Source organism: Xiphophorus hellerii, chromosome 12 (genome assembly GCF_003331165.1).
Source record: "Xiphophorus hellerii strain 12219 chromosome 12, Xiphophorus_hellerii-4.1, whole genome shotgun sequence".
NCBI classification, from domain to species: Eukaryota; Metazoa; Chordata; class Actinopteri; order Cyprinodontiformes; family Poeciliidae; genus Xiphophorus; species Xiphophorus hellerii.
This window is the reverse complement of record NC_045683.1, coordinates 25,862,868-25,880,115: the sequence shown is the minus strand read 5'-3', so window position 1 is coordinate 25,880,115 and position 17,248 is coordinate 25,862,868. Positions and strand designations below refer to the sequence as shown.

General features: G+C 42.7%; 2 protein-coding genes across 3 annotated transcripts; both read left to right on the top strand.

The window, feature by feature from the left end:
- The first annotated feature begins 3,804 nt into the window (after nucleotides 1-3,804).
- On the top strand, nucleotides 3,805-9,452 carry vsig8b (V-set and immunoglobulin domain containing 8b). 2 transcript variants are annotated; one of them, XM_032579164.1, is made up of 8 exons: nucleotides 3,805-3,937; nucleotides 4,258-4,340; nucleotides 5,889-6,049; nucleotides 6,153-6,351; nucleotides 8,096-8,248; nucleotides 8,332-8,451; nucleotides 8,643-8,781; nucleotides 8,870-9,452. In XM_032579164.1, the coding sequence occupies exons 2-8, from the start codon at nucleotides 4,265-4,267 to the stop codon at nucleotides 9,108-9,110; spliced, it is 1,089 nt and encodes a 362-aa protein (XP_032435055.1). In that variant the 5' UTR covers nucleotides 3,805-3,937; nucleotides 4,258-4,264; the 3' UTR covers nucleotides 9,111-9,452. The 2 variants fall into 2 exon arrangements, with proteins under 2 accessions (XP_032435055.1, XP_032435056.1); XM_032579165.1 differs by having other exon boundaries at nucleotides 3,932-4,041.
- A 128-nt stretch (nucleotides 9,453-9,580) lies between these two features.
- tas2r202 (taste receptor, type 2, member 202) lies at nucleotides 9,581-15,312 on the top strand. The gene has a single exon (XM_032579166.1). It carries the CDS (start codon nucleotides 14,245-14,247, stop codon nucleotides 15,220-15,222), a length of 978 nt encoding a protein of 325 aa, XP_032435057.1. The 5' UTR covers nucleotides 9,581-14,244; the 3' UTR covers nucleotides 15,223-15,312.
- The last annotated feature ends 1,936 nt before the right edge of the window (nucleotides 15,313-17,248 follow it).

The following is a 17,248-nucleotide window of genomic DNA, read 5'->3' as shown; positions in this document are numbered from 1 at the left end:
TAGTCTAAATTGCTATCGCTATGGCTTCTGTCCCCCCTTGAACAGAGGAGTCTAGGTAGCCTGCTACAGTCAATATTAGGCCTAAGCTAAATACACCACGTGTGGAACTGAAACAATGCCAAACAAAGTTCATTTATGGTCAAGATTTCACAATACAGTAGTGCCTAGTGACCAAGCTATAGTTACTGAAACAGGAGGATTATAACCATTTCATAAGAAGTTACCTCGATGTGTTTCTTCAAGTTGAACGGGGGAGTTTTTGTAAGATAGAATTTCCATGTGACTGCTACTGATTGCGAGACTTGCTTTGTGTTTAATGGGAGAAGCGAAACAGGTGTATCCTAATTAAAAGTAAAGAAATCAAGAAATGGCAAAAAATGTGGAATGAAGATAAGAAAGGAAGAAGATTATATGAAGTACAAAAGTCAGTTTGAATTCGAAGCATTAATGAACAAAACAGAAGAGAAGAAATAATAATTAGTAGATTAAGAGTAGGTCATACCTACTTAAATGATATGCTTTATAAAATAGGGAGGAAAAATAATGATAAATGTGAGAGATGTGGAGAGAAAGAAAATGTAGAACACATATTGATGAACTGTAAGTCAAATGAACTCGAAAGGGAAGAATTAAAGAGAATAGTTAGAAATATGGGGCATGAATGGAATCTTAAAGGTATATTAGGAAATGAAGGAAACATAACAGATATTCACAAATTAAGGAAAGCATTGTTTATTTATCTTAAGAATACAAAATTAAAAAGTAGAATTTAATAGATATGAAGTAATGCTTCTACACACTCATGTACAGTAGGTGGCGGTATGCACCTTAAAGTTGCTTGTGATCCGCCATAATAGAAAAGAAGAAGAAGAAGAAGTATCCTATTGGTGGTGATGAACCAGCCCAGGCAAGCAGGCTACGGACTTTGTTCGGTAGCCTGCTTGCTACTTGCTAATCAGTAGGTGGGATCAAAACACTTGCGTTTCTCTCTCTCGCTTTTTTGTAACGAGTAACTAAACCACACATTGAAAATGTATCGGAGTAAAAGTATGCAATTAAGTTCGGAAATATAGTGAAGTAAAAGTGAAAGTCATCAAAAATTTTCATACTCCAGGAAAGTATGAAGTACTCCAAAATATACTTAAGTAAAGTAGTGAAGTATTTTTACTTCGTTACTATACAACACTGCTTCGCAGGAGCTGCGTTCCCAATAACTACATAACATAACATAGCTACATAAATTCACTTAAAGGAAATGTATCAGAAAAATACGTGCATTTTTTCCATCAAAGTTGTTACGATGGGATTAGTTTTTTTTTCTTTTTCAACCGTATCGATGTATGTCACAGAGCCGTGATGGAGACACTTTTTTCCACGTTACAGGAGTCACGTGATCAACAGCCGGATGTTAGTGCTGGCGAAATCCACGAAGAAGACAACAGGAAGTAGTCTTCTTCTGTGTTATGTTCGCTACAGAACCTCAATGGAACGTGACTTGCTTTATTAGACATTTTGCCGAAGAACATAGGGAGATCAATGCGCTCAAACGCCACACCTGGTGTTCTTCCACAAAGAACACAAAATAGTACCACTGAAAAATGTATTGCTTTTACCAAATACATAACATTCTGGTTTGAAGTTACTTCTTTTTTCCAGACAGTGTTTAGCTGACTCCAACAGAGCTCGCATCGCAAAGTTAATAAAAACCTGTGTGTCATTCGAACGTGTTGAATCCAATAACTCTAATGTAAAATTGCTGATTACCATTTCCCCAAAACGCTGCAGAAGTAGTCGCTCCCTTAAAAGTAAGAAGTTTTAAATTCCTCCAAAGCCCGAATAAGACTCCGGCTATTGCTGAATTATGAACATAATCTCATGTAACTGAGATTATGTTCATAATCTCATGTAACATCTGTTGCTGCCACGGTTTTTAATGGCTTATCGCTTAAACAAGCTTATTCACCCCTGATTTCAATCTCATTTCTTACTTAATGGGAACACCGCTATAGCGAAATTGTGTTTTGTTTTGTTTTTTTCTCCCCAACATTGGCAGAAAATGGACAAAGATTCGCTCACACTTGCGATGGAAACGCGGGCTACTGTCAAGCAAACTCTGGAACGCCCTGCAGCGCCGGCCTGTCGGGGCGCGGCGCCACCCTGCACAGAGAGCCGAGGTCACGGCCTGAAAATACGCAGCTCGGAGCAAGAGAGGAGGGCGGGTTGGGAATTTGCATTCTGATCATGTTTCATACCGAGCGCTCCTAATTTGTTCATCTCCTTAATGAACATTATTGGCAGCGTCGCATTAAACCAGCGCATAAGTTTCCTAATGGCCAACGTCACACGCCGTGCTCCCCGTCATACTGTACGCTCTCCTGCAATCGATGCTGAGCAATTCCACCAAAACCTGCCAACCTATACGTTCGTTGTCGGATTTTTGTGATTCAGATCCTTCACGTTCAATACAAAATTCAAGCCGTCTGCGGCTCTTGTGATAATCTCAATCATTTAACAAGAAATCTAAAAATAAAAACAACAACAACTTGTACTCCGAGCACAAACAGCAGCAGCTGTCACGCTGCAGTTTGCTTCCCCGAATTTGCAGCCGTCAAATCCTCACGGCTGCCATTGTCTGCCGTCTGTCTGTCAGTGAGGAACAACAACCGTGATGGGTCTGTCAAAAAAGAAAAAAAAAGAAGAATAGGGAGAATTAGGGGAAAACAACTTGTGGGGCCTGTCAGACTTAGTTACTTCTGTTATGCTGCTTTAAAAAAAAAAATCGTAAAGCGAGACAGTCATTATTTTAGACTAGAGCACTTCTGCCAAACCAAATTTACAGCATTCAGAACCCTATCAGCCAGAGGTGAGCCAGCACGGAGGAAGTTGAGATATGCACAGCTTCCCAATAACAAATCACGGTGGACGAACGGCGCCAAAAAAAAAAAAAAAAAAAAAAGCTGAACGTCAACATAGTTACTGAGCTACTCAAGAGCGAACAATATTTAATCTCTGTCATCAGCCGCTTCACACACACACCCGTGTATAGTGAGCAGTATCAGTCAGATAAGCACGGCCCTCTCAGGTAGTCCAATGTCTGAAATAGTTGTGGTTTTAAAACCAGGGAGAAAAAAAAAAAACTTCCTGTGATGCAGTTCCCACGGTATAAGTCTTTGAGATATACTTCTTGAGTTTTCTCTGGCATAGAACGCATCACTAGCACCTTACGTCTATTTATTGCTGCCAGTAAGCTATATGTCTTTACTATTTGTTGGTTTTATTCATTTACTTAGCTCTCATAGAGCTCATGCCGCCCCCTGAGGTCGAGGCACCCTGTGTGGAGAGTCAGACCTCCCATATTAAAAACTGCTACAAACTAGCATGTCTGTCAAGCAGCTGAACGTAGGCTTTACCGGAGCAGATAGCCTGACCAATATAGATAAATATCAGCTTGATTTGTTGTTTGTTTGTTATTTTGTAAAAAAAAAAGCAGGACAACAAAACCATATAACAATAAAGTCTTGAAAACTACTTTGACATTTAGCAGGTATTTTAATTCCTGACTTAAAAACTTAAGAGCGATATGATAGATATTTTTTTGTATTAATAATAATAAAAAAAATCAACTGCTGCAATCTGAGTTTATTTCTCCTAATTTCCCCCTTTTGAATCACAACGTCGAGGCGCTGAGTTCCAGTAAAAGGAACTTCAAGCCCATAAAAGCTGCGTGAAGGAAGTCGGTCTGGTTCTGCAGCTCTGGGAGGGGCCACGCACATGAACTGTGATCAGCGAGGGTGTGGCCATAGTTACAGCTGCTGAGTTTCACCTGAGAGCAAAATAAGCAAGCCTTCCTCCCTCTTCCCCCCCAGCAGGGACGCAGTGACAGGCCTCGGAGGACTCGCGTTTAAATTGGACTCTTTCCTTCCCGCGTGTCTTTAAGGTACATCAGAGCTTCCAGTGTTTTTCTTTCTTTCTTCTCATTGATCAACAGATCTTGACATTCTTGCGGTGCATCCAGACGGGACCCGGTTTGTCAGGCTTCTGGTAAATCATGATTTATTCCAGACCTTATTGTGCATTGAAAAGCTAAAGAATCTTTTTTGTTGTTGTTGTTTTTTTCTTTTTTTATTCGTTTCTTGTTCAGCTTCACGTTGAAGGGCAAAGACGTTCAGAGATAACAAGCTGTGACTGAAGCGACTTCCAGGACATTTATTTACCTTCTCCTTCCTCCTCTGCTCATAACGTCATGTTTGCTCTCAGGGTTGCGATGGATCCGGTGTGCGGCAGCGTGTGGCCGAAGGTGGCTGTGCTGCTGCTTCTCGCGGCAATGCGGCCGAGGACAGGTGAGCCTCAATCCCACATCTACACAGACTGCTTTGTGTCTTCCTCTCCCGCCTGCCCCCACCTGCTGCTGATGCTGATGCTGATATTTTCACGTTTCAGTCCTGATCTGACTGGTGGATTGCATTCCAGACACTTGGAAACAAAACAAAACAAAAAAAAAACCACATACATAAATTTCAGGTGTCTGATGAGCACCTTGAGTAACATTCATCATTCTTTTGCTTTTTCTTCCTGTTGCTAAGGATCAGAGCAGCGTATAACCCTGAGAGACAGGGTTTTTTTTCTTTTTTTTCTTCTTCCATCCCTGAGAGAAAAAGAAATTAGTTCTTGGGCTCCTTTCAAGCTTTCTATTTCAATTTACAAACCTGATAATGACAGAAGTAAAATGCAGTGAGTGAGCCACACGCAAGCAGGTATGCGGGTTGAAACACAGGCTGAAACGAAAGCATCCACACCTCAACATTTTCAGCTGCTAGAGGAAGGGTTACCCTACCCGTGTGGAACAGTGAAAAAGCGTGTTATCCACATCGAGGGGGGAAGTGAGAAGGATTTAAATATGTTTGTATCAAGCTTAGTGACTGGGCTCAATGGCAAGCCTCCTAAAATAGAAGGGTGAGGGGGGAAACCACATGGTTGTGCCCAGGAGGGCTGTTTCGCTGTGTAAACATCTGATTGACTAGTTTGCGCTGCTTTCCTGCCTCCTCTCATCACGTCTGACATTTCCGTGCCTTCATAAATACCTGCGACACACTTTGTTTTGTTTTTTTTTGTCTGTTTTGCTGCAATCTGAAGTGGTTTTGTTGTTGTTGTTTTTTAATGCTGGGTTAAAGAGGGAGCATCAACTGAGCAGAGAATGATTTCAACTCAATTTTATGCATTAAGTGAAGGTAAAAGATCTAATTGTGAGAGATGTGTTTTCCTCACAGTCCACTGGAGAAGCCGGGTGTGTCTCAATTTATTTCTACACCATTACAGCTTGTAGGTATTTCTTTTTTTTTTTTTTTTTTTTTGTGTGTGCTGGCGTGATAATTAAAAGTCGTTGCTGTAAACGGTGAGTCACCAGGGCGTGTCTGATCAGACGGTGAAACTGCAGCCTGTCGAGTGTGTTTTCAATTTTGGTTCTGTTTGTTTTTTTCCACTGAGTTTATCATCATCGTTTACCGATGTGTGTATTTCTTCCGGTTAACGAGCCGCCAGAATTATATTAGGACGTAGCTCATTTCACAGGAAATATGTAACTTTTTCTTCTTTTTTTTTTGTATTCCAGCTCTAAACCCTCAATTTTCCCATGACTTCAGAGGCCAATTAGTCTCACATCGGTACTCCTTTCCCACCCGGAGCATGCTCTGGAGCGCTGGCCCACAGCTTGAATATCATTAAGCTGAAAAACTTGTTAATGCACTTCTGAGTGAAATTAGTTTGATTCTTTTCTCTCTTTTACTCCTCCAAAGTTTTGATGGAATTAAAATTTTGGAGGGAGGGGGATTAAAAAAAAGTGGATTTGATGAGTTAATAAAGGGATGTTTCGGATCTTCTTTCTGTCACAGAGGCGATGACGATAACATCGACAGGGTCGCAGACTATTCAGCAAGCGGAAGGGGATTCTGTCAACCTGGGCTGCACCTACACACCGGCTGCAGAGGACAAAGGAGAGCTGGACATAGAGTGGTCCAACGTCAGCCCGGACATGACGCAAAAGGACAAGCTGGTGAGCTGCAGCATACAACATACAAACCTCAGTTTGTATGTCAAAGGGTTTTTTTCTGAGATCTTTAAAAACAACCTGCTAACAGTAAAACTTTGCATCTCAGCTCTTGTCTTACGCAGCCGGAGCGACGCACAACTACTACCCGGAGTTTACCAACAGGATGAAATTTTTGACGGAGCCGAACCAGGGAGACGCGTCCATCACCATCTCAGGTCTGAAGGTCTCTGACACTGGCACTTATCAGTGTAAAGTGAAAAAGGCTCCGGGCGTGGACATGAGGAAAGTCACTCTGGTTGTGCTGGGTAAGGAGGAACTTCTGCTTTTTTTTTTTTTTTTTCTTTCCTTTCTTTACCGGTTTTACCTGTTTATTATCTCTCTGTTTGTCGCCGTCATTCACCTGGAATGTCCGAGCTTTTACTACACACAGGGTTTTGTTTTAGCTGTAGGTTTTGGGCGTACACTTCTCAAAACCTCCCAAATGGATTCAGGGAATTACCCTCAACATGTTCTTGCATCACAACTACAAACTTCAGTGTGTCTGGGGATTTTATGCGATAACCAGCACAAAATTGCGACGCGAAGGTGGCTTCAAGTTGGAGTTTTTCCAACATTTGCGCGTTTAAATTGGAAGAACGTAATGCATTCAGCCACCTTGACCCTGACGACCCTGAAAGGAAAATCCAGTGAACCAGTTGCTCTCAATTCAAGAAATTTGAAGACCTTAGAGGGGTTTTTTTAGACAACATTGGTAAAAGTACAACTTTATGAAGACAAAGGAACTCAGCAGACGAGTCTGGAAGAAAGTCTTAGAGACGTTTAAAGCAGAGTTGGGTTATAAAACATCCCAACAACTGCAAACCTGGACTGGATAAGAGTCACAGATCAAGTTAAAAAGTGCTGCAAAAATCCTTTGTGGGGCAAAAAAAACCTCTGGACATTACCGTGGTTACCATCCCAACTGTGAAACACGGTGATAGCCATGTGCAGATATACTTATTATTCAATAACAGGAGCAGTGGTTAATATAGAATATGGACTGAGTTAAACACAGGCTAGTAGTACAGTACAGGCTATCTCTTCTGTGAGGACTACGACCCGAGACAGCCTGAGCTACAATGAAATGATTTAGATCAAAGTCTGTTCAGTCAGACAAACCCTGTTAAAGATTTGTAGCAAGAGTTGAAAGCAAATGTTCACAGTTGCCCTCCGTCCAGTCCGACAGGGCCTGAGTTATTTTACGAAGAAGAATTGACTAAATCTTCCGTCACATTTAAGACTCAGAAATATTTTATTCATCCTGGAAGGAAATTAAATGTCGTAATTCATATCGTTCAAGCGTCTAAGCAGAGTCGCTGTGGGCAGGATGGATCTCCAGGAGCAGTCAGTATCCTTAAAAAAATGTTTTTAAAAAAAAACTGATGAAGCTCAATTTCTGGCAGCAGAGATGATATTCCACCATATTGTGACATGAATAATGTGACATGAATCGGTTGTTGACAAGCGCTGCTAATCCACCTCATTTGCTTTTGCCACTCCCCTTTAAATCTCTGTTCTGTTCAACTCCTGTGGCGTATTCGCCCGTAGCTCAGGTATTACTTGAGCTTTTGAGATGTTGATCAGCTGCTCCCAGTTGTAAAAACAACACATGGTTGCAAAAAACAGACGAGCAAAAATCATTCCAGTGGCACAGCATCCAAAACAACCTAAACAATAATGAAGAATGAAATGTTCATTATTGGGCTGCTGGTGCAGAAATGAAATATGAAACTCTACATAAAGAGCAAATGTGACACTCCCGGAGTGCTTCTAGCATCGTAGTCCAGCATGGTGGAGACGTACTCCAAAAGACCTTTAAATGCTGCAACAGGTTGTTCAGCAAAGTCTAGACTCAGGGCAGCAACACACTTAATACTGTTACATAAAACCCCAACGAAATACTTGGAGGTCTGTGGCTCTGACCTGTGGAAATGTGTCAAAGACGTTCAGGGTTTGGTGATACTTCTGGAAGACCTTGTGTGCCCTGAATTTGTTCCGTCTCATCATTAGTGCCCCCCTCCACGCCAAGGTGTTGGGTTGAAGGCGGTGAGGAAAAAGGAGCCACGGTGTCCCTCCGCTGTAAATCCTCCAAGGGATCCACTCCTCTCACTTACGTGTGGACACGAGAGACCGGCGGTGCGATGCCGGCCACTGCGACGCAAGGTATGCAGACCTACAGGTGACGGCAGACGTTGTTGTTGTTGTTTGGTTCAGGTGTGTCCTGAAACATCTTGCCTGTCATTTAGACAAAGGTGGAGAGCTTCTGATAAAGAACCATACGGACAGCAACACCGGGACATATGTGTGTGAGGTGAAAAATGCCGTCGGACAAGCACAGTGCAGATACGACCTGCGTGCATACAACCGTACGTCAATGAAATCACTGTGCGATTTTTACTCGGAACATGTGAATATCCCGAAGCTACTTTTTAATTTTGATGCTGTTTTTGCCAGAGTGCTCATGTGAAATAATTTTTAAAAAATTCCACGCAAGCCTCTTGTGAGAGCTGGATTTTAAGGCTTCACTGACGTCTCTGCTCCGCGTCCTCTCTTCCAGCTACCAATAAAGTGGGTGTCATAGTTGGTGCGGTTATAGGCGCTCTGCTGCTGTTGATCCTCCTCCTGATTCTCATCTGGCTCCTGATCATCTGCTGTCAGAAGAAGCGCTACCAGAAGGAGGCTGCAAATGAAATCAGGTATTGCATCACAGCCGGCGAGCGTTTCGGGCCCCGATCGGAGCGGCATCTCATCGAGATTCGCCTTTTTGTTCCCTTGTTCTCACAGGGAGGATGCCCCTGCTCCAGAGAGCAGACCCTCCAGCAGGCAGTCAAGCAGGCACTCCAGTTTCCAATCGATGGCAGGATACCGTACTCACCAGGGGGTGCAGTACACTTCTGTAAGGGGTCATCTGCCCAATATCCACGAATCGGGTCCCATCTACAACGGCGGCAGCAACTCGCCAAGCATAGCAGGGGACAGAGCAACTTCTCTGAAATATGACCAGCGATACGGCTATGCGGTTTAGCTGCAAGTGTGTTTTTTTTTTAGCGAGGCCAAAACTGTACAAAATGTAAAATATGAAAAGCCACGTGAAGGAAAAATGCTATGTACAGTTACAAGTTACTCAAAGTGCAATCCCAGTGGGAGTGCCACACTGCGACGCTTCTCTGCGTTCATATGAAGGGCAGGTTCTTGTCGTTTAAGTCGCTATTGCACAAATGTTAGCTGAAGCTTTATGTAAAATATATGTAACAAGCATTTGAATAATTCATTAAGGTGTTTTTACCTCCAACATACAAAAGTACTGTATGATTGTAATATTTTATTTTATTTTAATATGTACAGATTAAAAAAATAAACCTTTGCACATTGGTTGGAGCTCGCACCGTCTCGGACGACTATGCACCAGAGAACAATATTTGAAACCAAAACTGAACGCGTTGAGACGCGTACATTTTTCAATGGGAGGTCCAGACTGGAGGCTAAGACAAGATGTCAGCTTGATGAGATGTCGGCAGCTGAAGAAAATCTATATTGTTACAAATCTACATTTTCCACAGTCGCCAATGGAAGCGATTTTTGGAACAGCAAAGTGATAGTCAGCCTAAAATCACAGAGTTTGGTCAGTAAACGAGGTTGCTGCAGACCTCCAAACTTCTTTTGTCCTTCAGATCAGCTCTGGAAGTGAATAGAAATATTTACTGAACATGTATCAAGGAAAACCTTAGACCACCAAGAGTGATGCTAGACTCCGGAGAGCGGTGGAGCTGCAGTATGTAGAGAGGAATCAGGCCTTTCTGTCTGGCAAAACAATGGATGAGCTTTTGAGATGTTAATCAGTTGCTCCCAGTTGTAAAACTGGCATTCACATACGTCCCCATGGATACGTCCCCATTGACCTGGGGACATTTCCTGCCACCATGTTTTCGTCACTGGCAGATGAAAACATAGCGGCATAGTCCATGGCATGGAGATGATGCTGGCCGAGTGTGAAAAATGCCGGTAGGCAGTGTGAGAGAGTACGAACTTCCTGCAATCGCGTGACTGTTTGGCTTTGGGTTAGGTTTGGGAGAGGCAGACCAACACATTTTTAAATAATGAAATGAATGCTGCAGCTCATTGATACACACTAAATTCTTAAATGCATATGTATAAAAACTGTTGGGAACATAAAACTGAGTAGGAGAGTCGAGAGTTTGTAAATACGGAGGCCGTTAGTCCATATTTGTCTGGGATCCAACTCTTGACCTTTGGACCTTTGCAACATGTCTTTTCTTCTTCTCTCTATGTCCATTTCCTGTCCGATTACTTTCGCTGCAGGTCACTAGTGCCACAAAATCTTAAACCAAAGTGTAAATCGGTCACAATTACTATTACAACATTCTTTGGGAGAAGCAGAGAAACCAAAAAGAAGTTTCAAATCCTGACCTCTGAGATTCAGCAAGGGTAAGAGACAAAAAAAAAGAAAAAAATCTATGCTTTCAAACTCAAAGTGAGAAAACAGAAAGCTCTCAAGTGTGTTTGTGGATCAATGTGAAATTGAACTTTGAGCTACTCGTGAGTCAGAGCGTAAGGATGAAGAGGTGAATGTGGTGCCCAGAATCCTCCTCCCTGTGTGTTTCCCTCTGAATTTTTTTTTTTAAGCAGAAGAAAGAAGTGCAAAATTGCCTTCTTGTGTTGTGTTTTTCCTCCAGCGTTTCCCAGCCCCCCCTCCAAACAGCCACTAAACTGGTTATTAGTCGACTGCAAACAGTTGCAGCCCTAACCTGCAGCTGACATCTCCGCGGGCAGAGTGCTGACTCTGCCCGCGGTCCAACCTCTTCTAAAACGCCCCGCGATGCTATGATCCCGTCTTCAGAAAGTCTGTTGAATTAATAACGGAGCCTAGAATGGAGCTGGAAGCTGGTGGGATGTCAGCAAAAAAAACAACAACAAAAAAAAAACACACCTCTTCTCCTGCTCCTCTCAAGGGTAAAGACAATCCTCTGCTAATATGTAGCAGAATTTATTTACCTTAGCTGCACCTCTGCTGTGTTTGACTTTGTCAATTTTTGTGCTTCTCTTAAAGGCAAATTGACACTTTGGTTAAAAAAAAACAAAAACAAAATAATCCTTTGCCCTTTTTACGTAGTTCATATATAAAGAAAATCCAGGGTACAATACACTGCAAGTCAATGAACCAATATTTTTACAATAAACCTTACAAACAACTTTTTCAGTGTTGCATTTCAAATTCTATTCAGTTTAGTCTGTGTGGTCTTGTAGAGACGCTACGAGTAATCAGTATGCTACGTGCAGTAGCTCTCTCTCCTAATGTATTTATTTGACGAAACATGATAGATTTCCAGCTGACAGCTGGTCAGAGGGGAGTCAAGTCATAACTCAACTAGATTAAATGTGGCTTCACTTTTATAGCGCTTTTCCAACAGCGGTGAAACTCAAAGTGCTGAAAGCAAAAAGATGATTTTACAAAAACCAGAAAGTACATAAAAATGACAAAACAATAAAAATGTATAAAAGTTAGCAAAAGGTTGTTTAAAAAAAAAAAAAATCCTGTTTACTTAAAATCACAGGAAACAGTTTTTTTTTTTTTTTAACATCACTTCAGTTTTCTAACTAGTTAGCCTTGGAAATTATTTCTGCATGAAAACAATTTTACAAATTAAAAATATAGATAGCTATAGTGGTTTGTGCCAACCTTTATACACAACACTCACAACAAGAGGCGTCATCTCTACATGATAACACTTTTAGAGGTATAGCGAAGTGAAAGTAAAAATAAATGAAGACAACAAAGTCACAGCTTCATAGTGGAGATCGTTCAGATGAAGATTTTTTTTTTTTTTTTGTAATTGGAAACTTCACTAAAGTCCTCAGAGGAGCTCTCCTTCTAAAACCTTTAGCACTCATCCAACACAATACCCATAAACTTGGCAGCTCTGGCATCCCGTACCTCATCATCAACTGACGACCTACCAGGACTTCCACTAAGATGATAATCACAAACAGGCTCTTGCTCTTTGCTGAGCTTCTAATATTTAGGAAATATATAATATTTTCAGGGTTTTAGAAGTGAGGCCCTTCAGCTTTCCATCCTGCACAGTAAAAAAAAACAAAACAAAACAAAAAAACTGTGAAGAAATCAGAGCCCACTGAAAAAAGCGGGCCGGCTCATGCTCTCCGGTCATTCAGGAACCATAATCATTAAGAAAAATGGGTGTTCATACGAGTTCTTATGAGATTTTAACTGAAAACAAAATGACCTGGACACTGAATTTCAATAAAGCTGTGATGTAAAGGTTTGTAAAATGCTGTTGGCAGGAGCTACGGTTGCATTTTTAATTGAAGATATTTCAACATGGCACAAATCCATTTTTTATTTTCAAACTATCAGACCAGTCTCAGTGTATTCAAAGTAAGAATAAAGAGAAACAGCAGCACCTACTGCAGGTAACAATTACAATTTATAAATCTGTTACCACTGCTACAAAACATGCAAGATTCTTTACATGAAATATCATTATATTGAAAGTTTTAAAAAAGGCTAAAAAAAACAAAAAAAAAAACATAAGTCCTTCTACTGTAGTCGTTTATTGAAGAATGAGGAGATTTTCAGCATTCTTTAGACACTTGATAAAAATATCCAGCTTGGCCCAAAGTTGTTCATACCTTGGCAGATTTGAGTTTAGGGTCATCTTAAATTCACCGACACTTTTCTACAGACTGAAAGTAGCGTCAGCGGACCCTGGCCAGGATCCCAACTTTAATCTGACAGAGAATCTATGGAGGGAGATGCAGATCAGTGTGACGGCAGCAGACTCGGAAAGCTGGAGCTCGTCACCAACGACAAAATAATCCAAACTCTGGTGGAAACATGCAAAAAGCTTTACACGTGCTGAAAGACGCCAACAAAAAAATAAATAAATAAAAAAATCGAAATCTACCAAAGTATGAATAACTAACAAATTTGTGCAATGACAAAATGATGTCACTAAAAACTCATCACCCGCCTTTAGCTACGGGACACAAACAAGCGAGCGCTGCAGGACCTCCCCGGTGAAACGGCGCCTGTCTTTAGTTTGAAAACGAACAACTTCCCTGTTTGATACAGAAGCTGTTTTCGTGCATACTTGCATGGGGTTTATCGTCTCTCATCATTGCAAGTTAAAAAAAAATAACAATAATCCTCCAAAGAGATCAAATTGCGTTCCATTAAAGAGCTCAGACTTGTTGAGAGTCTGTCCACAGACCTCACCTCCTCCACCGCGCGGCGCACAGTGATAAGGCGCCTGCATATGGACGCCTCCCAAAGGTAATTTTGTGATTATTCGCTTCCCTTATCAGGTAAACAGGTGTGCAGCTGGTCTGCGGTTTGTAAATGTGCGGCGCCGCTGCAGGAACAACCATTTGCATGCGGCATGTGGCAGACGGCGGTCTGTGGGCCGACTGAGCCGTCACGCAGCGCTGATGGACGTACAGTAAAGTAGCCGGACGCCCACAACAAGGAAAAAAATCCTGCCCGGCCAGAGTCCATGCAAACTGGGCCTCACCACTTACCTGAGGTCGGAAAGGATGCAAATTAGATGCTTTGATATAAATCCTTGCGAGGGAATTTCTGACTCAAAGGGCTTCACCTTTGACAGGAGAATGCTTCACTTGCAGATAAAACTACTAATTTAAAAACTTTTAGAGTTAAAAGAAGTGGGAAACAATTCATCTGGAGCTTCATTTCAGGTAATAAATAAATAAATAAATTAGCAAACATCCATTGCCTTATTGAAGCTTGATTTGCATGTTACTGTCTAAATTTCAGATTAAACCGTAATGGAAGAGTTTATCTAAACCTATTTGGGTTTGTTTTCTGTATTTCAAAAGCCAAATATGTTTTGTCCCGAGGCGCCCTCTCTGACAGTGACTGTGACCAATTTTATTCTGTCACACCAGTGATGAATCGTCTGGTTTGAAGTGTGTGAACCTAATCACTATTTTTTTTTTTTTTTTTCCTCCTTGTCATCTCTCTGAACGCAGCGAAATCGAGCCGCCGCAGAGTTTTCCCCCACCCAAACCCAAACAAAGACGCCTGACGCGGCGTTATTGAATTACTCTCAGGAGTTTACGGCTCCGATGCGTTCTGTGCCGAGATTCCCGACCCGTTCGGAATGAGCAAATTGGCCCTGTGGGTGCTGACGGGCCTGACGGCCGTCACCACCGTCTTCTTTAACGCCTACATCTTTCTGATGACTCTGTGGAACCAGACGGGGAAGAAGGACAGGAGTCCCAGCGAAACCATCATCATGGCTCTGGCGGCGGCCGACGTCGCCTACCAGCTGATGTGCTACGCCTGGATGACCATGGACCAGGTGGACAGCGACTGCCACATGGTGGGGATCTTCTACACCATCCTGCTGGTGCTCATCTCCAGCTTCAAGTTCACCATCATCTGGGACACGAGCTTCCTCACGTTCTACTACAGCACCAAGCTGGTCAGCACGCCCAACCACTGCTACACCCAGATCCAAGCCGCCATCCTCAAGCACGCCACCCTGGCGGTTTTCGTCATCCCGCTGCTCGGCCTCGCCACCTGCACGCCGATCCTGGTGGTGTTCCAATTGGACAACCGCACCCAATGGGAAACCAACGACATGGACTGCGGGATTCTGCTGCCGGAGTCTACCGTCGGACGGGCCTACGACGTGATCTTCCTGCTGCTGTCGGACGTGCTGCCCGGGATGGTCATGCTGAAGTGCTGCATCTCGATCTCCGTCCACCTGGCCATCCACCTGCGCCACATGAAGGCCAGCACCAACGGCGCCCACCCGCCGAAGCTCGGCTCGGAGATGAGAGTGGTCCAGATGTCCTTGGCCCTGGCGGGGAACTTCCTGATCTTCCTCGCCGTCGACCTGTACGTCAACTACGAGGTCGTGGTGAAACACGAGAACTCCCTGGCCATCGCGCTCTTCATCACGTCCGTCTACACGACCGTCACGGCCATGCTCCTCATCTACGGCAAGAAGACTCTGTGGAAGACGATGATACGCGACATCAACACCTGCCTGGACGCATATCCGTGTTTGTCCTGCCTGAAGCTGCCCGAGCAAAAGGCTCCACCCGGCAGTCCTCCAAAGGTTAAAAAGTGAAAATGCAGACGTTATGCCACCTTTCTTGTACTTCTGTCACGTTACAAAGCAGCAAATAACTACAATTATAGATAGACAAGTAAATTTGCTTAAAAAAAATTTAAAATTTGTTAGAAAATCTCTGAAATTTTTTAGAGAAAAAAAAACTGGACAATTTTCGACTTTTCAAGCTCAGACATTTCCATTATTATTTTTCTAAAATAAATTCTGAGATTAATAGACTCTTATTTTTTTCTAGCAATATTTTAACTTTTCAATTTCTGAAATGGTCACTTTTTCTAGGTTGATCTCAAAATTTCTTATTTTTTTCTTAGCAAATTGTATACCTTTAATCTCAGTAATGTTCTTGTTTTTTCTAGAAAATTTTTGAGATTAATCTCTTTTTTTTCTAGCTACAATGAGTTCGCTGTCGCGCATGACTGTAAATCAGAGTGCCATGGTAAGAAAATTGTAAAAGTTTGTAAAGTGTATCTGTTCTGACCCTTTAATTTTAATACCCCCAAATAAAATCTAGATCAACCAAGCTGTCTGTAGGATATATTTTGTAGATAAGAGTCCATCTCCACAGCTACTCTGTAACGGCCTTAGAAGAACATTAGTCAGTCCTGCCCAAAATTTTAAAAAAAAGGTCAAAAATCCTCCCGGCTGTACCGCATTATGGACGAACATCATCGTGAAAACCAAGGAGAAGCAGAAGACACTGCAGCCGTGTGGAAGAAGGTGCTCTAGTCACTTTTTAATTATTTTTTTGGCCTACATGGAAAAAAACAAACAAACACTATATATGGTTGAAAATCACTGTGTTAGTCAGAGTTAATGAACTCCATAACCAAATGTTTACCTGCTGCTGCAGCAGGTAAACATTTGGTTTGGCTCATGGTTGGACTGCTGGTGCAGTGGGTGAATAAACTTTTGTAGATTTCCAGCTGCAAAATATGTTAAAAAAGAAAACAAAAAACCTGCATCATTTTAATCCCACGCTACAAAAATAATGCATTTCTTTGTGCTGTTCCAAGTTCGCGGTCGCATAATGTGACAAAACGCGGGAGATTGTCAGGCTGCATGAAAGGCAGAGCGGCTTTGTGCTGAAGGTCTTTTCCTCCTAACTGCTTCAGTAATGACTGATGTCCTGCTGCGCCGCAGGTTCCCGAGTCGCAGAGAGACGGATCCAGTTTGTTTGCTTCTTAGGGAAGGAACAAACGCCGACCTCCTTCTTTTCTTTTTTTTTTTTTTGAGCAGGCAGGTAACAGCGCCACGCCACGCCACGCCACGCAAATCACAACCCTGCTTACCTCGGCGCGATCAGTGTTAATATTTCAGTGGGACAAATAATAGGCAGGCCCGGGAAGTCTGTCTGCGAGCATGGCTGGCTGGACATGATGCAACTCGGTGCCCATCTTAAATGTTAAAAAATACATGCGACCGCGGTGAGAGCACAGAGCATATTAATAAAACAAGACCGCACACACAACCTGATTTTTTTTTTTTTTTTGTTCCTCTCCTCCTCCTCCTCCTCCTTCCAGGCCAGAGTGTTTTCCTCAGCCAGGTCCCCTCTACCTCAGTGGGGCCGCCAGGAGCTGGAACTGTTCCCGAACACCCTGCGAGTGAGAAAACAGAAACGTTGATGAAGAAAAGAGGGTCCTCTTCCTCTTCTTCCTCCTCCTCCTCTGCATGTTGATTGGCTCTCCTTAAGACTGCGCGTGGCTGCAGTTGACCGCTAGGTGTGATTGTGTAGCTTTACATGTATATATATATATATATATTGGTGTGTGTGTGTGTGTGTGTGTGTGTGTAGCGAGGAAGCAGAGCGTCAAAGTGCACTCAAGCGCCCAAAAAAAAAAAAAACTTTGAGTAAACAGAAGTTTCTTAAGAATATAAAAGGCGGACTTGTGTGCGAAGCTACATTAGCTCACAGCCTTTGGCACCACCTAGTGAAGTTCAAAGCCGGGAGACAATAATGCGGTTAATCCGGCTGCGCGCAGAGGGACGGGGTGCCTCCAGCAGTCAAGTGGACAGTGAGAAAGGG